Source organism: Protopterus annectens, chromosome 5.part0 (genome assembly GCF_019279795.1).
Source record: "Protopterus annectens isolate FY-2018-M chromosome 5.part0, PAN1.0, whole genome shotgun sequence".
NCBI classification, from domain to species: domain Eukaryota; kingdom Metazoa; phylum Chordata; order Ceratodontiformes; family Protopteridae; genus Protopterus; species Protopterus annectens.
In genome coordinates, this window is record NC_056735.1 from 1,671,368,429 (window position 1) to 1,671,394,398 (window position 25,970).

General features: G+C 41.8%; 1 protein-coding gene across 1 annotated transcript in view; it reads right to left on the reverse strand.

The window, feature by feature from the left end:
• The window catches only part of BRWD1 (bromodomain and WD repeat domain containing 1), a gene marked incomplete in the record, with an annotated part of 4,378,631 nt that overhangs the window by 154,786 nt on the left and 4,197,875 nt on the right, over positions 1-25,970 (reverse strand). The window contains 1 exon segment of the mRNA XM_044071461.1: positions 15,894-16,105. Within this exon segment, the coding sequence (XP_043927396.1) occupies positions 15,894-16,105 (212 nt within the window).

Genomic DNA, 25,970 nt, shown 5'->3' on the forward strand with positions numbered 1-25,970 from the left:
CCACAACTATTTGTCAATTTTCAGGTTGCTAGTTTTATTCCCACTGATCTCCACCTCCCAAATCCAATCTCTGCTTCATTTCCAATATATTCCTGGATCATCTAGTCAACTTTTGTGCTTTTTCCCTCTCAAGCATTTTTTGTTGAACACTGGGAAATGTTATACTGGCACAGTCTCTCTCTGATCTTTACTACTAATCAAACAAAAAGCAGAATCTCCTTATGTTTCACAGCTCACTTTTTGAGCAAACTTTTGTTTTTCTTCCTTAACATGCTCTGCATCAAAAAATGATTTTGTCCCTCCAGAAAAAGATATTCTGAAAATACCTGGCTACAACAGCTTGAATCTTGTGCTTGCTTCTCAACATTCCCTGATTAGTGGAAAAATGTATTCCTGTTCTGCCTGGTATACAGCATACCCTCTCAACCATATCAAATGTCTAATTTTTTACAGGTTTTGAGGTCTAAATAATGGGGTGCCACCATTTCTGAGTGGCACCCCTTAATTTCTCTGCCTTTTTTTTCCCCCTGCTTTTGGGCTAATGTCATCACATGCAGAGGCATGCACAATGACATCAGCCCCGTGAACAGCCTGCCAGGCTCCATAGATTCTCTGTACTTTGTTTCTGTAGTGTGTGCATTTCCCCACCTGGTCCAGCATGCATTTCAGCTGCTCCAGTTAAGGAGGACAAAAGCATTTCAATTACTGCCGCATTTAAATTTAACTAGGTCTCCACTTTACACAAGGGGGTATGTGCAAGTCTGAGAAGAACTGCATTTTATTTTCAAAGTGTGTCTGACTAAGCCCGTTAATGTTGCTGCTTTATCTTCTTGTAAGTCCATTAATTCTGCTGCAATGTTAGTTTAAACACCAGGTTGATGTGTGTGTGACTAAGTCCGTTAATGCTGCTGCAGGTTCCGTATCTTATTGAAAGTCCGTTGCTGCTGCAAAATAAGTTTAACAGCTGTTAATGCTACTGAAGGTGTGGTGTGGTGAGTGCGTGTGCATTTTATCTTATTGAAAGTCCATTGCTGCTGCAGGTTCTGTATTTTATCCTTAATGCTGCTGCAAAGTTAATTTAACAGCCGTCCGTTAATGCTACTAAAGGTAGGTGTGGGTGAGTTCTGTATTTTATCTTCTTGAAAGTCAGTTTAACAGCCGTTAATGCAATTTCTGTATTTTATCCTTAATGCAAAGTTAAACAGCTGTCCATTAATGCTACTGAAGGTAGGGGTAGATGTGTTCTGTATTTTATCTTCTTGAAAGTTAGTTTAACAGGTGTGTGTGTGTGTGTGTGTGTGTGTGTGTGTGTGTGTGTGTGTGTGTGTGTAAAATGCCCCAATTAATTATACCTGGTAGTTAGTGTTACTTAGGCTCAAACCCTATACCATGGTTACAAGGAGCAACAGCCTGAATTCCCTATCCACACCACCACTTGTGTCCAACATTTCTTTGGTCTGTTCCTCTTAAAATGTGTGGTTTTCCAACAAATTAGTGAGAAATGAATTCACTAAATGACAGCCATTTAAGTTTCTGTGTTCCTATCTTCAGAAAATGCATGGTAACACAAAACATTTTATTCTGGCAACTTTTAGAAGATTATACAAGCAATGTTTAAAACGTGTCCCTGGTTTTGAGCCTTTGCTCCCCCCACCCTCAATACATTTTGGCTTTTTCCAGATTTCTTGTGCTGCACAGTTCTTCAGGGAAGAGAAGTTTAGTGCTGCTTATGCCAAGTCTGTTTGTGTTAGTAGCACAACAGGTAGAATACTTGCTTTTGATGCAGAAGGTTGTGGGTGCTACTCCCACAGTATGTAGATGGATTGCTGATACTGTACTGTGTTTACTTTTAAAGGGGGTGGATGCTGTAGACCTGAGAATGTCCTCTTTGGCAGAGATGCCTAGTAAATAATGAACCTGTTATCAGTTTACCATCCATTCCCTATTGCAATATTACTAGCTTGTCATTTTTTTTAATGTAACATAAGCAAGTTATTCCTCAAGGGCAACAAGCACTATATAATTTAATACAATCAGGAAGGTGCATCAAAGAACACATGTATGTTTCGTGTGCAAATGCAAAAGGGCATGTGATTTGAAAACAGCCCAAAGGTAATCTTTATCCACCACTGGCTATAATGTATTTTCTTTGAATGTCGGTTTCAATGCTGTTTCAACAAATGTGTTTACTTTCAAGGGCAAAGAAATTTTAATGTCAAGTCTATTTTCATTGTGAGACTGTGCTGCTTTGTTTAGCAGATGACGTCTATTAGCATTTGCACTATAAAATGTGAAAATAAGTTTTAAATGAAATCCAAATAATTACTGTAGAAGTAAAGCAGTATGCACATTACAATGTTTATGATAAACGGGGTGAAATAGCCAAGTAATGGGACATTGGAATGGCTGCAGGGGATCCCATTCGATCATGATTTTGTGAGGGGGGAAGGGTGGCAAACACAGACAGCCCTGGCCAGCACAATCTCTAGCTATGTCACTGATCAGCAGACTTTTGGAGGTACTAGCAAACTATAATATTTTGCTAAGATTAGAAATGTCAGACAAGCTTTATGGTCATTAAAGCATTGCTACTTAAACACAGAGCAACAGGCACTTTGAGTAAATAAGCATAAATCACAGTACAAAAATATGACAGAAACCAGACCATTCTGCAAAATCAAGGACAGATGAAAAGCACTGTAGTATTTCTATGCAGTGTGTCCCCCATCCAAGGTAGATACAACTACTCCTGCCTGCTTTGGACACATCCAGAGTCACTACATGGGGGAGGGAATACAAGCAGCAGCATATTGAAATCTCTTCTGACTGATGAGACTGGACACACACAAGCACATTTGTCATACCTCTCCCAAGAGCAAGGACAAAGGATTAGAATATTGCCTACCATTAAATGTCCTACTTTTACCACAAAACCCACATACTGCAAGTCACCAAAAACAAAATCCTAAGGTTCATCTTCTCCCTTCCCAGTGAACATCATTGCCAAAAAAAAAAAAAAAAAAAAATGGTTACCATTTACTACAGGGTCTGGGCTCTGGGGCCATATTTTGGTTGTCTGTTTTTCTTCAGTTTGCATTTGAAATCTGGTATCCCACAATTCCATTGGTGTGTGTGGGATTACAACATTATGCATGCAAATTTTATGTTAATCAGCGTACAGATTTGTACCTATTTTTCATGGGCCTTTGTCCAGATTTTAGATGTTTGCAGGTTGAGAGGTATGGTGTACTCATTTTCCACAAACACTCTACTGTCTCCCACTTTTAGTACTTTCTCCTCCTGCCACAGTTTTGTCAGAATCAACTCCTTCTGCTGGTAAGATTGCATCATTGCTATTAAAGGTCTAGGCTGCCTTATCATGGCCAGGCTTCGAGTATACACACAAAGTGCCTTTCAATTAACAACTCCCACTGTGGAATACCAGTCCAGCCACTTACCTGCACTTTCATAAAATGAATACAGTCTGCTCCTTCCAGCTTCTCCAGTACAGTAGAAAATCTCACGCCTTCCCTACATGCTCTGTCCTCTAATTTGATTTTTTCAAACATCTCTTCTTAAGCAGCCTCATATTCAGCTAGCCTTTTCATTTCAACCTCTGACTTTTGCAGTTTTATCACCTCATCTAAATATCTTTTAGAGCTACCTCCATTTTGTCCAGCCTTTTGTTATTTGAGTTGATATACTCCGTTTCATTTACTTTAATCAGCTCTGAGTACATTTGACTTATTTTTCCTCTAGGTTACTGGAAGTCATGTCTTGCACAGCTTTTCTTTGCTGAACAGCTGCAGAATTCTTCCAAGTCAGTGTTTTTTCCTCACCTTTTGTGACTGATTTTATTTCAGGTTCTCTAAATTTCTGTTTTGCTGGCATCCAAGCAGTATACTTACTAGGCAGTTACTGAAATTTACCCAAAAATAAAAGTTTACTGGCTCGCTCTTCTGAGTTTCTGTTTTCAAACTGGGAGAGTTGAAATTAAGCTGCTACTGACTGTGCATCCATCTTGGAAGTCAGAATAATAACTTCATATCATAATGGCTGCAATATCCACACTATTCTGAAACGTGAATCTCAGCAGTCCAAATTTTCATAGAATACACAGATTTTTGCCTCTTATGTTTGGTCTGCTCCTCATAAAATTTGTAGCTTTCTGGCAAATCACTGAGAACTGAAGTCTCTAGATAATAAATAATGACAAACTTTTGAGTTTCAAGACTTTATATCCTTCAGAAAATATATAACAATGCAAAATCTGTCATTCTACCAACTTTCTAAATTTATAGAAGCAATATTTAAAATCTGTGTTCCCTCATTACTTCTTACCTTGTCCAGATTTCTTGCATTGAATGTTGAGAGGTATGTTCTGAAATGTGAATGGCCTCAAGTATAGGCAAAAAGGAAAGAGTACTGACTTAAATTAAGAAATGCAGAGTGCAGACAGCAATGCTACAAGAGACACATTTGGAATGAAGTGAACATGTGAAGTGGATAAAGAAAGGATTTCAGGAAGGATATTCAGAACAGTTTAAGGAACAAAGGTAAAGGCAATTACTTATATTAATTACTAGAGGAGCTCCAATAAGGATAGAAAGGGGAACAAGATAATAATTTATTTGCAGTAAGGGGCTACTGGCAAGGGAGGAGGATTACACTTGCATGTATTTATATTCTACCTAAAACTGCTATTATGGAGCTTAAGAACATTTTGGGGAAAATAATCAGTTTTCAGCAGGTAATATTACTTATAGGTGGGGACTAGAAATTTATTTGCAACATTCAGGATGCACCTGGGGGACCTAAAAGGGAAAATATACCAAAAAAGTGTTGATTTATGAAGACAATTATGAAATATATGCTATAGAAGACATGAATTCAATAGCAGGAACTCCAATAACTATTTCATATCATGTGCCAGTAACAATTAAGATACAAATGCAGGGTAATAAAGTAAAAATAAGACACTTGCATTTCCCCACCTGATTATTAAAAAGAGAGGACCTTTAAGGAATAGGTATCAAAAATTACTGGAGAGTTATTACAGAAGCTAAAAATGTCTTCAAATGTTACAGCTTGTGAGTGGGATAAAATGAAAGTGGAGTTTAAAAATAGGATAGAAATAAAAGAAAAAGAGATAAGGTTAAGAAGCAACAGGATTATTTAGAGGGGACAAAGATTAAAGTATTACAGAATAAGGGGAAATTCACAGAACAAGAGGCAGCGTAACTCCAAAGTGCTAAAGAGAAAATAAGGGAGTACTGGATAATATGCATGAGTTCAGAAACATTCCTGTTAAGCAACTGTTTTTCATAGTAACTCGAGAGTACAAACACTTTTAGCATAATGACTTGGGCAACAGAAACTTGAAAGGGTCATTGACAAACTTAGAGAGTCTATAACAAGGAAAGTTACGAGAGATCCTGTTTAGGTATTCAAGATATTTTGGAACTTTTATCAAAATTTGCATAAAGCATAGAAATGTGAAAATCAATAGAGAGCACAAATGAAAATATTTATGGAAGATTTATTTAAGCCAAGGTTAGAGGTAGATGTGGCTCAACAACTAACAAGATAGGAGGAGATGTGATAAAAACAGTGATGTACAATGTGCATGAAAGTCTTCAGGAGTAGATGGTGTTCCTATGCAAGTTTGGAAGGAAGAAAATGATAAATATCTGGAAGGTTTTGTTAACAGTATTTTAAAAAGAGAGGAAGTACCAACATCCAGGAAGAAAGCTGTGGTGGCTGTAATACCTAAAGATGGTAAAGACCCATCACACCCAGCTTCATATAGGCAGATTTCATTTTTAAACCATGATTATAAAGTGTTTATGTCTATAATAGCTGGATGAATGGCAACAGTGTTGCCAAAACTGACAGATATAGATCAATGTGGTTTTATGGAAGGAAGGCAAAAATGTGACAGCATTAATACAATAATTATGATCCAGGGGGAAGGAAAGCATAGGAAAATACCACAGTTTTTGGAGAGTCTTGATGCAGAGAAGGCATCTGACAGAGTAAGATGGGATTTCATGAGTAGGGCAAGGGAAGCATTTGCATTCCCCGATATAATAATAATAATAAGGTTAATTAGGAGAATATATGAGGGAGTGGAGGCAAACCATAAAGTGGGAGGGTTCCTCTCTGACAAGTTGTATCTGAACAGAGAAACCAGGCAGGGGTGTGTTCTTTCCCCCTTGCTATTTGTGTTCTATTTAGAGCCACTGGTAAAGAAAATAAGAGACTCAGAAATTCAAGGATATAACTGGTATGGTGATCAAGAAAGTTGGCTTTAACTGATACAATATTATTTTGTACTTGATAAAACCAGAAAAGCATATCTCAGTGTTGCAGAACATCTTCAGAGAGTTTCAAGTCTTTCTGGAATATAAAATTAATGAAGATAAACCAAAAGCTATAGTTGCAAACTATGTGCCCCACACATGCATTGATCCAATAATACCATTATTTATGGGAAAACAAAAAATCTTGAGTAGTATGGAGTAAAACGGATTCTGTTTTGGCAGCTAAGGATATATGGGAAGAGACTAAAAAAAGAAGTTATGTCCTTACCATAACATTCCATGTGAGTTGTTCATCTCGCCTTTTTGTTCTTACACGTGGGTTCGGAGCCGATCCCTCGGCTCCGAGTCGGCCGCTTTTCAAGCTCAGACTCTCAGAGAAGCTCGAGACCTAGTGTATATCCCATGATGCTCTACTGTAAATCCCCAGATCTAGTATGCTGCAACCAAGACAGCCTACAGGAAGAAATAGAACTATAGTGCCTACATATCTAGGTAGTTATAAGTTTGCAGAAGGAAGAAACAGTCTGTTCCAGAAGACAGGCTGACAAAAGTCGACCAAATCCACCAAGGCAACCATTTTTCTCAACCGGAGGGGGAAGGTGGGTGGGAATGTAAGAACAAAAAGGTGAGATGAACAACTCACATGGAACGTTATGGTAAGGACATAACTTCTTTATGTGAAGTTGTTCTATCTCACAGTTTTGTTCTTACATGTGGGTAGCGTCCCAAGCATTCTAATCCTGGGTGGCTCACGGGAGAACATTCCCGAGCACAGTGGAACCAAAGGAAACCCTGTCCCTGGAGGTCCTGTCCACTTTGTAATGAGTGATAAACGTGTGAGGTTTTGACCACGTGGTGGCTGCACAGATGGTATCCAAGGGCAAACGAGCTGCATGAGCTAATGACGTAGAAACAGCCCGGGTAGAATGGGCTTTAACATTAGTTGTTAATGGCTGTTTAGTGGAGGAATAAATTAATTGAATGCAGTCAGAAAGCCACTTGGATAACGTGATTTTTGATACTGCAAAACCTTTCTTATTCTCTGCGTAAGAGACAAAGAGTTGATCCGATTGTCTGAAATCCTTCGTCCTATCCAGGTAGAATCTCAATTGTCTGTGTACATCCAAGCTTGTGTAACATATATTCCAGTCTGTTGGTATGGTGTCTAAAGAAGGTTGGAAGCTCAATGGACTGATTTAAGTTAGTCTCTGAACAGACCTTGGGAAGCAAGGTAGGGTTAAGTCCTGAGGGAGATCCTATCAGGGTGAAAAATCAAATATGGGGGCTTGGAGGACAAGGCCTGAAGTTCGGAGACCCTACATGCAGATGTAATGGCTACCAGAAATATAGTTTTCCAAGACAGAAACTTTAAGTGATATGATGAGGCGGGTTCGAAGGGGGCGAGCATCAATTGGGATAAAACCAGATTCAAATTCCAGGGAGAGACAGGGTGTCTGATAGGTGGTCTGAGATGGTGGGTCCCTTTTAAGAATGCCTTACATAGCCTACGGGACATGATGTTAGACCTGTTAAACCCTACATGGAAATTGGAAATAGCAGCCAATTGAACTCTAATGGTAGCAGCTGCTGTGCCATCATAGAACAAGGAAGACAAGAACTCTAGGATGGCATGAATAGGTGCCACATAAGGGGCAATGTCAAGATGACAAGCCCAGTGAACAAATCATTTCCATTTGCTATTATATAGCTTCCTGGTAGACAGTTTATGAGAGGAAACTACAATATGTTGGACCGCGGGAGATAAATCTTGAGACCTGGCTAATATGGGAATTGGAGCAGCCAAGCTGTCAGTTTTAGGGAGATAAGGGAGGGATGAAGAACTCCCGACGAATGAGTCAGAAGATCTGGCACTGGGTCCAGGATCCATGGTTCTTCCACTTGATACTTCTGCAGGAAGGGGAACCAAATCTGCCAAGGCCAAGATGGGGCTATCAAAATCACAGTCCTTCCCAGACTTTTGGCTTTCTGTACGAATTTGGGAATTAGGGGAATTGGCGGGAAGGCATATAGGAGGCCCAGGGGCCAATCGTGTACAAGCGCATCCCTCGGGTTGTTCCCCAGTGGGGGATAAAGGGCAAAGTAGCTGCTGCATTTGGCATTCATCGGAGATGCAAATAGGTCGCAGCAAGGCTGGCCCCATCTGTGGAAAATCTTGTCCGCCACCTGTTGTTTGAGAGACCACTCGTGAGGCAACAGCATGGCCCTGCTTAGCTTGTCCGCTATCACGTTGGATGACCCCGGGATGTGCGTTGCTATCAGAAAGCGTCCGGTGGATACACCCCATTGCCAAATTCTTAGGGCCTCGCGGCATAAGGGATACGATCTGGTTCCCCCTTGCTTGTTGATGTACTAGACTACCGACATGTTGTCAGTATGGATAGCAATTGTACCTGGAGGAAGAGAGTCGTGAAAGTGTTGCAACACCAGGAACACTGCTCTCAGCTCTAGGACATTTATATGCAAATGTGATTCCATGTTTGACCAAGTGCCTTGGACAGTCTTTCCCTGAAATAGCCCCCCCCACCCTATCAGGGAAGCATCCGTGGTCACTGTGGCTGTGGGTTGGGAAAGAACAAAGGGACGTCCAATTATCACTTGGTCGCTGTTCAACCACCAATCGAGATCCTTCTTGCAAAGATTCGTTAACCGGATCTCGTGTGACTTGGGCAGTCATTGGTAAGACCACTGTGCGAAGAGTAGCCACTGGAGTATCCACATGTGCATGCGCCCTAACGGGACTGCTATCAGTGTTGTTGCCATTGTGCCGAATAGCTGCAGTATCTGGGACGCAGGAGCTTTGTTCTGGACCAACAGACTGGATAACCGACTGTTTAGAGATAAGATTCTTGCTTGAGGCAACCTGATCCTTGAATTGATGGTGTCCAGTTCTGCTCCTATAAATGTAATATGCTGCGAGAGCGATATTGCAGATTTGTCGAAGTTTAAGGTTATGCCCAACTGGGAACAAAGACTTATGGTATAGTCTCTTGCCTGGATTAGTTGATGCCTGGAGGTGGCGGTGAGGAGCCAGTCATCCAGATATGGAAACAGCCGGAATTCCAAACGTCTCAGGTGAGCTGTGATCACTGCCATACATTTGGTGAACACCCTGGGGGCTGTGGTGAGACCAAAGAGCAGGGCTCTGAATTGGTAATGACTGGCCCCCAGCCGGAAACGCAGGTGATCTCTGGATGATCTGTCCCATTTTGATGTGGTAGTAAGCATCCTTGAGATCTTTAGAGCACCATCCAATCGCCCGTTGCTAAGAACGGAAGAATCAATTGAAGCATGACCATCTGGAACTTTTCCTTCTTGATGAAGGTGTTGAGTTTGCTGAGGTCCAGTATGGGCCTCCAGTCCTCTGTTTTCTTTGGAACTAAAAAGAACCTTGAGTAAGTTCCGGATCCTATTTGGTCCGCCGGGACTGGCTGGATGACTCTTTTGTCTAGCAGGTTTCGGATTTCTATGGCTGCTAGCTCTCAGACTGGGTGGAATGTCTGGAATCCTTGTGCACATGGGGGGGATTTTTGTAAAGGGAATGTAGTAACCTCTGGCAATGATGCTTTTTACCCAAGAATCCACTGTAATGTTTAGCCAGGCATTTGGGTATAAAGCCAAGTGACCCCCGGCTGCCTCCAGAGAAGGACAGCTGGGCTTCCTTTCAGGAATGCTGATAGAGCTTACCAGAGAACTGCTTCCTGTCGCCCTGGTTTTGTGGACCGCCTCTGCCGTTTGGACGGCGTCTTCTGTTTTTGCCCCCTCCTCTGCCCCTAGAGGGGGTATCAGTAGGTGTGGTTTGGAAAGCTCCTTGGGGTTTTCGGAATCACATTTTTCCACTTCGTTGCCCTTTGGGGTACGGTCTAGTTGGAGTGGAAAAACCGACTCCTACAGCAGAGTCTTTCCTTCTTGTTCACACCTAGTAAGTGTCTCCTTAACTTTGGGTCCGAACAAGGCGGACCCATCGAATGGGGTATTGACGAAGGAAGATTTGAAGGCTTCCGCAAAGGAGCAAAGGCACATCCAGGACTGTCTCCGAAGAGCTATCGCTGAGCCTGCCGCCCTACTCGATCCATCGGCAGTATAAGAAATGAGTCACATGGATGAGTTTACTATCAAATAGAGGGTGCTGAGTTGCACAGTCACCTTCTCAGAAACTGCATCAGCTGTGTTACCCTGGAGAGTATCTCCCAGCTCTTTAAGGAGATCTCATTGAAGGTGGGTAAAATGTGTCAGGTAGTTGAGCGACCTCATGGAAAATGCCGCAGAACTAAATATGCGTTTCCCATACCTATCCATCGTCCTAGAATCCCTATTAGGAGGATGGACAGAAGAAGAGGTTTCCGACATCTCTTTCTTGGTGGCTGATGCCACCACCATAGGTTCATAGGTTCATAGATTAGTACTAAGCTAACTGCTCTTGTGAGCCATTTTAAGCCTAGCCAATTACCCCCTGTGAGATTCAAACCCTGCACCTTGTGTTTGTAAGGCAAACACCTTAACCATTAGGCCAACCGGGACTCCCTTCGTAAGAAAAGCCTTGTCAGTAGGGGAAGTAATAAACTTGTTGGGCCTCCGAGGGACCAGTTCCACTGAATCAGGGGACTCTCACGCCCTTCAAGCAACCAGCTCCATCAATTCATCGAAGGGCGAGGTAACCCAGGAGGTGGATGGTTGAGATCCAAAGGCCTTCAGGAGGACCGACTCATCCTCAGTAGGGGCAAGGGACTGCCAATCACCCCTCTGTCTTAAGATCTCCAAAATGTCTGCAAATGAGAAGGGGATTGTGGGGACCCTTCTGATTCCTCCAAGTCAGTATCCGATGTCAGGGATTACTGTGAGGAATCCAAGTGTCTCCTCTTGCACAGTCTCTTCCTAGGTACTTCATCGGTGGGAGCATCCGGTGAAGCCCCTAGAGAGGAGGGGCCACCCAATGGGGATAGCTGAGGCCCTGGATCTCGACGCTTGGTGGGGACCTGTGGGGAAGAGGTAGAATGAGGCCCTTTAGGGGGAGGGGAAGACAGATCCGAGGAGGTAGTGGTCTTAGCAGACATGACCTTCCTCATGGCATCGAAGGCACCAGAATCTCGATCAGAGAAGTCTGTCAGCTCTGAAGAGGCCAGTAGTTCTCCCCGAGCCGAGACCCCCCACTCCAATCCAGAGACGGAGCAGAAGCCACCTGCGCCGAAGCCCCGAGGGGAAGAGTCGGAACTGAGGTATCAGTTCGACTCTCCACCCCGAAGCCAGCGAGAGACTGTTGGCCCCGAGACTCCCTGGTCGGAACCGTGGAGATCAAGGTCGATGGAGCCGGGGGAGGTGGATCAAACCTCGGCTCCGAGGGCTCTACCAACATAAGTTCCACCCGCCCCGACTCAGAGAGTTCGATTGACTTTGGAAAAGGAGGGGGAGAAATTATGGCTGGGGTTTCAGGTTACGAAGCAGAGTGGCTCGAAGCGGACGGCATTTTGGCCAGGGCCAGGTTCTCTAACAGCCTCTTAACCACTCGGTCCAGGTCCACATCAGAAAGCCTCGAAGAATGCGTCAAGGGATGGGTCGAAGGAGCCGAAGATGGTATTGATTTAAGAATTGGAGACTGAGGAGTCTCCAATATTGGATCCACAACTGAGCTCCGAGGTAGAGGATCGATACATGGCTCCAAGGGCTGTGGAGCCGATGCACGAACAATGCTAGAGGAACTCGGAGCCGGTGACTTGGGCTCCGAGGATCCCTTGGAAGACTTCGACCCCTTGGAAGAGAGGTTGGCTTTGTCTAAAGTAGCCTGAAAATCAGGCTTCAGAAGTCCCCTATCTACCAGCTTCCTGCGCCTTTCCAAGAGAACCCTGGTGCTAAAGGAGTGGCAAATAGAGCACACCTCTTGTAGGTGAACAGAGCCCAAACAGTACACGCAGGTGGAGTGGTTGTCTGTAACAGACATTTTCTGACTGCACCAACACCTTTTGAATCCTGACTTTTGTTTCTCTGACATGTTAACAATATAAATTCAGGTCCCTGAATTTTCAGTATAATAACAAAACAGTTATCTGTGCAAATATTAACTACAACACTAATTTAACTAAGAACTAACTTCTTATAGGATATATGTAAGTATATATAACTAAATACCTATAGATTATAAAATGAAGAAAGGAGAGCACACACACACACAAAAGTGACAGAGCCCTGTCATGCCCAAACAGATAAGAGAGGCCTAACAGCCCTGAATAGAACTACTTCAAAAATTTTTAACTAAAGCTAAACAAACAGGCTATAGCCCAATACTATAGAATAACACTTCTAATGTTAAAAATATATAATACTATTATTCAGAAAAAACTTCTATTAATATTGAAAAAATAAGTCACTGGCCCGAGCTTCCTCCAACGAGCTGTAGATCCGTTGCAGCGGCAAACTAGATCTGGAGATTTACAGTAGAGCATCATGGGATATACACTAGGTCTTGAGCTTCTCTGAGAGTCTGAGCTTGAAAAGCGATCGGCTCCGAACCCACGTGTAAGAACAAAACGGCGAGATAGAACAACTTCACATCAATAGATAATATAAAAACTGAAAAACTAGAAGCTCTTTTTTTATGGATATGGATAGCAAGACACAAGCAATGAAAATGTTTTAGTCCTTTTATTTGTGTATACAGGCCTGGCATATTTTGATCAATCAGTGGAGATGTTGTGGACAGTAACTAATAAAGAGTTGAAGGATTTTATCTGGAGGTAAGCAGGCAAGGGTCAAGAGGAATAAGATCCTTCCAGTAAAACAAGGTGGTTTAGGATTACCTGATTAATGAGATATTTTACAGCTACACAGTTACGGCTCATATACATAACACAAGTTGAAAGTTATAATTTAAAGTTGAAAGGGATGATGATGACACTGAAATGGGGGGGGGGTCAAGAAATAAAGAGAGAATGGGATTTTGGATGCAGACCCTTAAGGAAAATAACAGCCATACGGAATATTATATTCATAAAGTAGCAGAAAGTATTCTAAAAACTAAGCTAAAACGAGAATGGAGAAAGGAGATTTTGCCTATAAAGATGAATGCAAATCGGGGTACAGAGAACAGGCAAACAAGGGCTGGAATTTATTCGAGAAACCCGGCAAAGCAACCAAGACATTGGGAGCAAATAACTAGAGAGGGAAAGGTAACTGAATGGAAAGGGGCCAAGAAGACATCTGGACTGCAGGCTAGACTGCCTTCCTTATCAGGGATTGATATCAAGAGTATAGGCAAAGAGAAAGGGATAGGGGCCCCTAACTGAAAGACCTGCTGTAGCAGATTTTTTAGCTGAACCTAGAACAGAAGCTGTTTTAAAAAAGGGATAATTACTAGGATACACAAATATTGCATGATAACTACAAGAATCAATCAGAGGAGGCTAGAAAAGATTGGCAAGAGAGATTGGATATGCAATTCACAAGGAAACAATGGGAGGACATATGTATGGCTGCCAAGTATGCAACAAAGTCCAAAGCATTTAGGATTTTTGTCTAGAATTGTTTGCAAAGGTAGTTTTATACCCCCAAGCAGACTCCAAAGAATTTTCCTTAGGTAGATGGCTAATGTTGGAGATGTCACTGGGAAGAAGGAGCTAAATGGGAGAATGTGTTTTGGGAGTGTAACGAGTTGGCAGACTTTAAATATTCCCTTCAAAATATTCTGTCAGAAATATTGGTTTAACAAATGGGTGTAACTAAGCAAATCATTTTTTGCAAGATCTGAATTGCCTATACATAGTGTGGCCTTGCTAGGTTTAATTTTAGTGGCTACCAAAAACAATTACTAGAAAATGGAAATCAGTGTCTAAACATTCTGTATTTTAAGTACTGAATATTGCAACAAATATAAAAGAACTGGAAGTGGGATCTGTAGAAAAGGCTAGGAGCAAATTATAGAGGAAAAATGGAAATTGTGGGAACAACACATGCAGAATAATCTTTTGGAGGAGGAGGAGTAATATTTAACAGAAGACCGTAGTAATTCAGTATTTTATTTAATGTTGTATTGATAATAGTTATACAAAAAACATATACAATGTATAATGGTATATTTTCTTTAATATAAACTTATGCTTGCCTATGTCTTAAGTGACAGTTCAGTAAAGGTGTAAAAAAACAGTGTTCAGCCCCATTATCTTCGCAGGTCTCTTAAATAGCCAGAGGGAGATCAAAGGTAGGAAACTAAAACAGACAGGCACCATTAAAAATTAAACATATCAAATCAAAACAACTACAGCAAACCACAAACTCAAAGCCAGGATACTAAACGGCCTCAAAAACAATACAGAATGGCTCAGGGGACAGTAGGCACACAAACAGCATGTAGGGAAAAAAATCAAAACAAGAAGGGTATGGGAGATCAAGCACTTTACTAATGAAAGCAAGAAACATTAATTGAGCCCTGCAAACAGAAAATGAGAACTTGCAGTGCAGAGGATGGCTGCATATACACAGTTGAAATGTGGCTTCAAGTTATGAGTATGTATGAATGAAGCTCTAATCCTGAGTGCAGCAGCCTATGAAAAAATAAAACAGAGAATGAACTAACCAGACCAACCCATCTGGAAGGGCAAGGAAGGACCTCAAGATTAGATCTAGCTATTATCATTAGCTGAACTCCAACCTTCTAGTACAAAAAAAAAAACTGAAAATGACCAGGTACAAAACTTTTCAAGCAATACAGATCATACTTTATGTAATTCTTCTCTCCAGTTCAGCCCAGGACTCAAAACAGGAATGTAAATAAAATGTATCAGAATGTTTTTCAGGTACTGCATTGACAGCAAGAAAATATGCAGGAGAATAATAATTTGCCTCATAACAAGTTGCAGGATTTCTTCTATTTAGCTGGAAATAACTAAAAAGAATTAACTATATTTATTCTAAACTGTTGGCCTTGGTTATTAATTGTATTAGAGAAAGTTCCGACAGATTAATGTTCATACAACTGTGTGCAGCAGAGCTTGCTGCAAGTATTTTTCTTTGATCACTTGCATTATTTTCTCATTGTGCTCTGTCCATCCCTTGACCTTTTATGACTGTTCTATCAATGCCATCCAATTATATATATAATACTCCATGTTTCTTCCCAAACTGGTACATATCCTATTACATTCTCATTTAAAACCACTTTGAAAAAAAAATCAGTTAACACACTGGTTTGATATACATCATATTTCTTTATCTCCTGCATCCAAGCATGGACATGATTTTCTTGCTGTCACTATAGACCTGCAAAAACATCTCATCTGCTATATTTTATTTCCACTCCTGATTTTTCATCACTATCTTTGTCGCACCTTTATTTTTTTTCCTTTGTTTTTCATTAACATTTTCTTGAAGAACTATATTTAAATATCAGGCGAAGTATGTACTTAGGCATCATAAACATAGGTGACCAAATGAGAATCCAATTAGGATTCATGTCCAGCAAAATATGCATCACACTGCACAAATCAATCAAATCAAGTGATCAGTCAATCAATAAATCAAATCTATAACAGCAATGTTGACACAAGAAGAGTTTGTACTACTTACCTGAGGTGGAAGACGAGTTATCTGTTGAGGTATCTGATGAATCCCTTGAGGGTCTTTTAAACACAGGCTGTTCACTATACGAGCACCTAGCAGAATTGCTTACATGAGCATTATAACTTGAATAACTTGATCTACTTGGGACGGACTGTGATGCAGTTTTTCTGGAACGCAATCTTGTCTGAGATTTCACCCTCCTTTTGTTTCTTTCCACGCTAATTGGAATAAAGAAAACGCATATAAAATATGCAACACAAGAATGTATTAAACACTTTTAAAGGGAATGAAGTTAAGAAACTGAATGCAAACCAACATTTACATCTTATACTTCCTGCTCTAGCAATAAAATATGAGGATAATGACCCAATAGCACAGAAATGGACTATTTTATCATTATTATTCCAACCCTGGAAATGAACCTAAAACATCAATCAAGGAAAGCAAAAGTTTTTGAAGGATAGTTTCAGTCATTGAAAAAATAGCTGGGTTAGAACTAAACCCAGCTTAACCCTGACATCGGCCAGAGAGAAGGATGCTCTCTACAATTTCAGATTAGAGAGCTACTGAATAACATAGTGGTATCAGCACAGCTACTCAGAGCAGGGAATGTAGGGTGTGTGGGACATGCTGCTCTTCTAGTATCCTACATGAGGAGGACCCAGGGACACTATCATTCTAGTCAGTCCTCAGTAAAGAGGTCCCAGTAACAAAATCCCTTCTATTTTCTATAACGGTCAATTAGCACACAGCACTAAGGCTATGGAGCTGTTCATTAGCTGCTTCCACATAGTGCAGGGTTTGAGTCCTTCAGCCTCCATTTGCATCCTGTGTGACTTTTATCAAGTCAGACAACCAGACATAGCTATGGGACAGCTGAGAAAGTGGGTTAAGCTCCTTACTGGTGTCCTGGACCACATGTCTAGTAACTACCTATAAACCTTTAAGAAGATCTGACAGCTTAACATATGATATGGTCTGAAAATATAAGTTTTAATGAGGCAGTTACCCATTATTTATTTATTGATTGTCTGACTGCAGTTTGATAACCAAGTGGACTGGTCATTTGATCCTTTTTCAAACATGTCATGCAATGGATGGCAAAGAGGAAACAGCAAGTTAGTTAAGTTACATACAAATAGCAATACTCAATGCAGATAATACTTGCTTGCAACATATTACAGAGTATACAGCATTTCTCTGTCTTGGTTTGCAAATTTACAATTAATAACATGACATAAGTCAGCGTTATTAAACAAAGATTAACTGATGCACATAGCAGTGTGATCTAACTAGGATGATGTGAATCCAGCTGAAGGACTTGTGCTATATTCACTTGTCACAATAATCAGAAGGTTCACACCCATTTTTAAAACACTACCTCACCTGGATTACCATGTTCTACCACTTCAGGCTTGACTACAAGCAGTAGTTGCTTAATACAGCCACCTCCTCTGGCTTCAGATACATAAACGAAGCAACTATAATGTGATCAGCTGTGAACAAGTGCTGCTTGCCACCCATGCAAAAGAAAGTACAGTTTTGTACCTACCATAAATGTAGATGTCCGATAGATATGCAACTGCAGTCATAACATATGGGTTGTCCTGCCTCAGGCAGTCCTCGGTCGGCCGGATTCCAAAGTCTGGGTCCGACGTTGGCTGATGTCGCATTTCTCTCCGACGTCAGAGCGGCTGGAGTACATAAGCATCAGCCGACGCCATTTTCTTCAGTGTTTCTTGCCCCAGATGCCAGGTGCCCTCCAAGGAAGGCTGAAAACAAATTGGAAGACAAAAACAGGATTCCAGACAAATGAGCAATAAACAGATACACCATAACAGATATCCCCAGCTAAGAGAAACAGGGATAGGAGTGGACCCTAGGCATAGAGGGGTATGGAGGGAGGGAAAATCCGACTGCAGTTGCATATCTATCGGACATCTACATTTATGGTAGGTACAAAACTGTACTATGTCCTTCAAGAATGCAACTGCAGTCATAACATATGGGTAGAATACCATAGCTTAGCTGGGGGAGGAGGAATGCTCTAGGAAAAAGATGGTGTGGCAATCAAACCCTGCAGGACTGCCGAAGCAAAGCCTGCTCTGGATCTGGAGTATAGAGGGAGATTGTAGTGTTTGGAGAATGTATGCACGGAGCTCCATGTAGCAGCTTCTAGAATGTCCTTAGTAGGCACCCCTCTTAAGAATGCTGTAGAGGTGGCTGTAGCTCTGGTGGAATGTGGTCTGACATTGGCTGGAACAGTCTTTCCATGAAAGGAATAACAGAATCTGATGCAATGTCCAATTTATTTTGAAATAGTCTGTTTTGAAATTGCTTTTCCTTGGACTGCAGGGGCGTAAGCTACAAAAAGTTGGTCAGACTTTCTACTGGTCTTGGTTCTGTCCAGGTAGTATCGAAGTTGTCTGTGAACGTCCAAGGTATGTAACAGTCTTTCCCCCTTATTCTCAGGATTGGGGAAGAAAGCAGGCAAATGAATAGCTTGATTTAAAGAAACCCTAGATACCACCTTTGGCATAAAAGTAGGGTTGGTCCTTAATGAAACCCTGTCTCTGTGGAAAATTATGAACGGTGGTATTGCCATTAGGGCCTGTAGTTCCGAAACCCTTCTTGCTGAGGTAACTGCCAACAAGAAAGCTGTCTTCCATGAGAGAAATTGCAAGTCAACTGAAGCTGCTGGCTCAAATGGAGGTAGAGTCAGTTTTTCTAGGACAAAATTGAGGTCCCAGGCTGGCACTGGAGCCTTTCTTGGTGGCTTAATGTTCTTGATTCCCCTGAGGAATTGCCTTAGCAAAGGATGTGAAAAGACAGGCGGATCAGTGTTATATCTAGCTGAAATAGCTGATGCATGTATCTTTATGGAAGAATATGAGAGTCCATTCTTTAGCATATCTGCCAAATATTCCAGGATGAGTGGGATGTTCAATAATGATGCATCATGTCCCTTGCTGGTATTCCAAATGCTGAATCTCTTCCATTTTGCTAAGTAAACCTTTCTGGTGGATGGTCTTCGAGCCTCTGTTAGTATCCGCTGAACTTCCTTGGAGAGAGATAGGTTGAGATTATTCATGGGATCTCCCAGGCTGTTAGCTGCAGTGTCTGAAGGTTTGGATGCACTGTTTTGAAGTTGTGTTGAGTCAAAAGTAGAGGCCATTGTGGAAGGGCCCACTTCTTGGTGTGACATATGCTCCGTAGTAGTGGATACCAGTGTTGTCTTGGCCAGTCCGGAGCTATTAGGACCCCCTTGGGTCTCTCTGCTTTGATCTTTAGTAATACTGAGGTCATCAGTGGCAGAGGTGGGAATGCATAGATTTTTAGGGAGTTCCAGTTGAATGAGAGAGCATCTATTTTCCAAGCTTGTGGATGGTATGTCCTTGAGCAGAATTTTTGTAGATGATGGTTGAGGTGAGAGGCAAATAGGTCTACTTCTGGCCTGCCCCATGTCGAAGTGAGCTGTGTGAAGATCTTCGGATGTAACCTCCACTCGTGTGGATCTGTGAAATTCCTGCTTATGCTGACCGCCAGCACATTGTCTTTGCCTGGAACAAATTAGGATTGTAACTGAATGTTTAGGCTCAGTAATTTTTCCCAAAGATGCATTGTCAGTCTGCAAAGGGGGTAAGAATGGGTGCCCCCTTGCTTGTTTATATACCACATCACAGTGGTGTTGTCTGTCCATATCAATAAATGGCCTTGCTGAAGTTGGTGTTGAAAGGCCTCGATGGCATGCATTACTGCCAGCATTTCCTTTTGGTTTATGTGCAGATGTGTTTCCTTTGGAGACCATTGTCCTTGTATACACCTGCCTTCCATGTGCGCCCCCCATCCAAGGTCTGAGGCGTCTGTGGTCATGGTCTGTGTTATCTGTGGTTTTTTGAATGACATACCTGTGTTTGCCTGGCTTACCGAGGCCCACCATAGGAATTCCTTTTGTAGGCATGGAATGAGCGGTATAGTTGTCTCTAAGTTGTTGCTGTGCTGAGACCATAGGCTTTTTAGGTACCATTGAAGCTTTCTCATGTGTAGTCTTGCTAATGGAACCAGGAGAATGCAGGATGCCATGTAACCCAGGGCCTGTAGGAATCTCCTTGCAGTCATCTGGGTAAGTTTTGCCAAACCTTTGAAATAATGAGTTAACTTCTCTTGCTTGTCTTCTGTTAGGTAAGCCATTTGAGAGGCTGTGTCTAATTTGGCTCCTAAGAAGATTATTTGCTGGGATGGCTGAAGTCTTGACTTTTGGAAGTTGACTGTGTATCCCAGAGCTTGAAGTAATCGTATGACATAGTCCAAGTTTTTGTCAACATCAATTTGTCGTCCGCTTGTATGAGGCAGTCGTCCAGGTGCGGGTAAATTTGGATCCCCTGGAGCCTGCAATGAGCAATTACTGAAGCCAGGCATTTTGTGAATACTCTGGGCGCAGTAGATAAGCCAAATGGCAATGCTGAGAATTGATAATGCTCTGGCCCTGCAAGAAATCTGAGGTATCTTCTGCAGCTGTGTCTGATAGGGACATGCAGGTATGCCTCCTTGAGGTCCAGAGTAATCAGCCAAGACCCCTTGCCCAGCATGGGAAGGAGTTGCTGTAGAGTCAGCATTTTGAACTTTGGTACTATGGTAAAGGTGTTTAATGCGGACAAATCCAGTATTGGTCTCCATTGAGATTCTTTTCTTGGAACAAGGAACAGTCTTGAGTAAAACCCCTGGCCTTGTTCTTGTTGTGGAACTCTTTCTATTGCTTTCATCCGAGTCAGCAGAGAGATTTGCTTGATAGCCTCTGCCCTCTGGTTTTGTGGTAGGTTTGGCATGCCTTGTTTTCTTGGTAAGGTATGAAAATGGAACCTGTAACCTCGGTCTATAATGTCCAAAATCCATTTGTCCTTTGTCAGTCTGTGCCACTTGTCTGCAAACAGAGATAGTTTCCCGCCCAAGGGAGCTTCTACTTGTTCCCTGGTAGGTGGAAGTAGAGGAAAGTCACTGAGATTGTGGCTGTGGGGCAGGTGAAACCCCTGTGTCACTTCTTTGGTTTGCTGGCTGCCATTGTCGTCCCCTGTAAGGACCTCTGCATTGTCCTCTTCCTCGGCCACGTCTGTTTTTACCCCTTTGAAATTTTTCAGGATTAGGAAAGGACCAGTTTTTTGAAGGCCAATTCCTACTGAATCGGAGGGGTTGAACCTGGAGGAAATCTTTTACCGTCTGAACTGATTTTGCTTTTTCCTCGATAGACTTTAACACATCCTTAGCATTAGCACCAAAAAGCTTGTTCTTTTCCGAAGGTGCATCCAGAAGTTTTGCCTTTACATGATCTGGTAGAGGTTGATCTTTTAACCATGCATGTCTACGAATGACTGCCCCTGTCATAGCTGCCCTACATGAAGCTTCCAGTGCATCATATCCACACTGCAGGAAGTGATTGCTTACTTGCTGAGAGTTATGTACAGCTTCCTGCAAAGACTTCCTGTCTAAAGGATCAGGAGAGGCCAATGTTTTCTGTAAATCTTCTAACAGGAAATCCTGATATTGTAACATATGAAAAAGGCAATTCAAAGCTCTCATAGATAAAGTAGTGCAGGTGTAAACCTTTTTACCCCATCTCTCTAATGACCTAGCTTCCCTGTTGGAGGGCAAAGGATTTTTAGAGGTGGAAGCTGAAACACCCTTAGGTCCCTGGGAAATAGTTTCCAAATCAGCAGTATGGGCCCTGAATAAATGGGAATGTGTTTCTGGGACCCTGTAATACCTGTCTGGCTTGGCTGGAGCAGGAGGGAGAGAGTCAGGGGTAACACTAGAGTCAGAATATAAATCATCCAAAACATCAAGCACAGGAGGAATAGCTAAGGGCCTGTGCTGGGGCTTTTAAGGAAAGTCAAGGCTTTCTGGAATCAGAATATTCCTGGGCTTGACACTTGAAATGTTCCCTCATGGTATGCAGAACTTCCCCAAAAGAAATATCCTCAGGAGGGGAGGCCGAGGGGATGGAATCCTCTGCATCCGAGTCCTCATAGGTCTGGAAGAGCTCTTCCTGGCCATCAGAGTGGACAGAGTCCTCAGAATCTTCATCTGAAGGAATAGGGTCAGAGGGTTCAACCCGGGGCCTTTTATCAGAAGGAGGCTGGGATCCTCTCTCAGGATGAGCCTGGGAACCTCTAATCATAGCAATTAAGTCAGCAGCCATAGTCATAATCTGTGTCTCTGGAGTAGGCTGAGGTAAGGTTTTAACAGAAAGATGCTTGGTCTTGCTGGCCGCCTTAGCCCTAGTGTAGGCCTTAATAGACATGGCCATAGGAGGCCTGGCAGCTCCACGTGCAGGAGTGACCTTATCTACAGCCATGGTCTCGGGCATTTCCTTGGTTTGGGTATCCGGAGGAAAATCAATAACTGGCGTCGGAGTGATATCCAGAATCGGATTCGTTGGTAATGCGGTGTCTTCGGTTCGGAGCGGTGGAAAAACCGTCTCAGGGGGAACCGGAGCACTCGCAGTAGGTTTTGGCGTGGAGTCGGTGGTAGACGCAGGCTGAGGATGTCGGTCCCGGTCTTTTCGTTTCTTGGGAGTTTGCGATGTCGGAAGCTCCGACGGCATTGTATAGGCAAATTTTTCGCCGAAAAAATCTTCAGCGAACTCCGCCCGGCGCCTGAGAGTGCGCTTGTTGAAGCGAGCACAAGCTACACAGGCTGAGACGTCGTGGTCTGGGCCAAGGCAAGGAAGACAGTAAGAGTGGAAATCCTTATGAGGTATTTGTTTACCACAAGAAAGACAATTGTTAACTTTTTCAGTAATTTCTGACATCGGCTGAGGCAAGAAAAGGTCCCCAACGGGGTACTTAGCTTTTTTGATGACTTCGGAATCGAAGAATACAGGAGCTGACCGACCGGCACTTGCAAACCGCTTCTGCTTCGGGCACCGCGCGGCAAGAAAGACTGAAGAAAATGGCGTCGGCTGATGCTTATGTACTCCAGCCGCTCTGACGTCGGAGAGAAATGCGACATCAGCTGACGTCGGACCCAGACTTTGGAATCCGGCCGACCGAGGGCTGCCTGAGGCAGGACAACCCATATGTTATGACTGCAGTTGCATTCTTGAAGGACATCCAACCTCACTCTAATACTGGCCAACTCAACTAAGCTGTATATGTTAATATTGTGCTACTGAGTATTCTTCTGAGCTTTTTAATTTCTTTGATGTAGTGAATAGCAGGCTTGTAGTCGGCACTGACACCCAACAATGAAAAACTGCATTTGAACCTAAAGAGAAAAAAAAACAATATAACAAAGCGACTGAATTAATGAAAACAAAACAGCCTTAGAAAAAGACCACTGCTTAAAGTAGTTCTCCTCCCAAGTAGCAATACAATTGTCTAATAGCACACAGTCTCTAGTTCAATAGTGCCACATATATATGTACCCCCATCTATCTTACCTCAAACTGCCTGCACTTTAACTAAAGGGTATACAGTGCAAGCAATGCTTACACTGATTGTTTTTCTTCAGTCCTTTTACTCCAATGTAGTGGCCTGTTCCATTCACCATCGCTAATGTTCAGGCTCACTTTGCTCCCTCCTCTACCCCCAATTCCCACCCCACTCCCACCAACTCTACTTTTCTAGTCATCTATCTCATTCCACCCTCATCAGCAAGCAATCCAATTACTTCAAACCCATCTTTCACCTACCATACTCGTTCATTCTAGTTACTTCCTTTAATTGCTCCTTTTCCTCCATTTCTTGCCCTCCCTTACACACCACCTTTACAAACCCACACCCTGCATCCGATCTCAACAAACTGACTTATTTTTTTTCTTTACATGAGATGAGTCACAACTAATTCATAGTGCTATACTTCTCCATTCCACCATAATACAATACCAAGATACCTCAAAACCCACCTTATTATAACACCTACTTTCTTATATTTACTTTCTAATTCCCCCTTACTCCTAATTCAGAGGTAAAACAAAATGATACTCTTACTGCTACTCATACTACTACCTCTCTCATCACTAGCTCACACTACACTACAATCAGCAAACTTCATTAAACAATTTTAAAATAACTACTCAGATTTTCAATTTCCTAGTAACTACCACTCCTGCTTTACTATATCTCCATCTCACTTCACTCAAACTATCCATCTCTTCAAAAACAATTATGTTTCCTACAAACTTTCACCAAACTATGCATAGGCCCCAAAATCAGGTTTCAATGGCCGACTTCATATCCCATTATATTCCAGTATCTACAACTATATTGCAATATACATCCAAATCCAAGCCTCTCACACCAAACTAACTACACCTCCACCCCACTTCCACCATCAAAAAAATACATCTGTTGTACACCTATATGTTACCAACCTGAAAAGCATTAGGTATAAACTGTCAGATGTCTATGCCTGGATAGCTCACCATTGCTCTGAAACATGGCTTAGACAAGAAATTAAGTACAAGGAAATTATTCCTCCTGGATAAGGCATAATAAAGACTTGACAGGACTAGAAAAAAGGTGGAGGTACAGGCTGCCATCTACATAAAAAAAAAAAAAAAAAAAAAAAAAAAAACAACTGAACCTCTCTATCCCTCATCTCAATACCCCCAATATTAAAAGTGCAGAGATCCTAATAACAGCTGTCAAAGTAATCAAAAAGCATTTGTATCATAGGAGTATACATATCTTCTGAAAATAATACTGACACTGCAAAAATGTTCTTTCTCCTAGGCCACATCTAACATTTTAGAAACCATCATGATGGGCAATCTCAGTATTGACTACCGATCCATAAATAATGTAACCCCTTAACAACTCCATCAGTCTATATGGTTACTCTCATCTCAACTTCTACCAGATACAACAACCAACCTACAATTTGTTGGATATTGATCAACAACCACATTACCAAAGCTTGCTACCTCCCAGATGTACTAAGTGACCCTCTCCCCATTTATGCTATAAGGGGCAACACTCCTATAAAAAGTATCACTGATACAATAATGCTTGCAATCTCTCCACCCTCCAAGCCCAACTCATCTATCCCCAACCTTAGAGTAGTCAGCTGTAAAAAGTACTACAAACTATCCACCTAGATGAAACTGTAAGCCCTATTTAACTCATTTATGAATGTAACAAATACTCATGCTCCCATTAGTGTCAAAAGGATTAAAACCAACCCTGCACCCAGGTTGTCTAAGGATATTAAACAATTAATGAAAAATAGCGGCAATGTATGGAAAACATGGAAGAAGCAGAACAAAATCCAGTCTTCAATCTTACAAAGAACTCAGAAATGCTACCAAAAACAAAATCGTAACTGAAAAAACAACTGCCATACTAGAATACAAAATGAAAATAAGAATAACCCTAAAGCCCTCTGGTCAGCCATTAACTGTTTCCTAAATCCAGGGAAATCATTACATACCACCCCATGTATAACTAACCAAATGGTATCACTAATCAGTTCAATACACATTTTATACAAACAGTTCTCTCTCTTATTAACAATACCTCCCTCTTCAAGCACCACTTAACCTCCAAACCCACAAAAATAAATAAAAGATCTTTACCTTCAAACTAGTTACCTACTGCTACAATCAAGAAGATACTCCTTAAAGTTAAACCCACTAAACTGATTCAAGAAAACAAACCTACCGGCTGAATATATTAAACTAGCAGCAGAAATGTTATCCTAGCCAGTATCAATCCTAATAAATATGTCCTTTAAGGAAAGTTATGTTCCACACTTTATAAATAAATTGTAAATTTTACCTTTGCACAAAGGAAGTAAATCAAATGACATTTAACTACAGGTCTATAGTCATCTTATCCCCTTTGTAAATATGTTAGAAGAAAAAAAGTTATGTACTCACCATAATGTTCCATCTGCGTTTTCTATTTTCATTCTTCTTCAGTTGATGGGTTCATATCTGAGACTCCGATCCGACTCAGTCACTTCTACCAGATCATCAGATCACAGATCCACCCTTTATGCATAAAGCCCTACCAACCTAATGTAACTCAGATCGAGTTTGCTGCCCTTAGATATAAAACACCCACCTATTACAGATAATACCAGAGG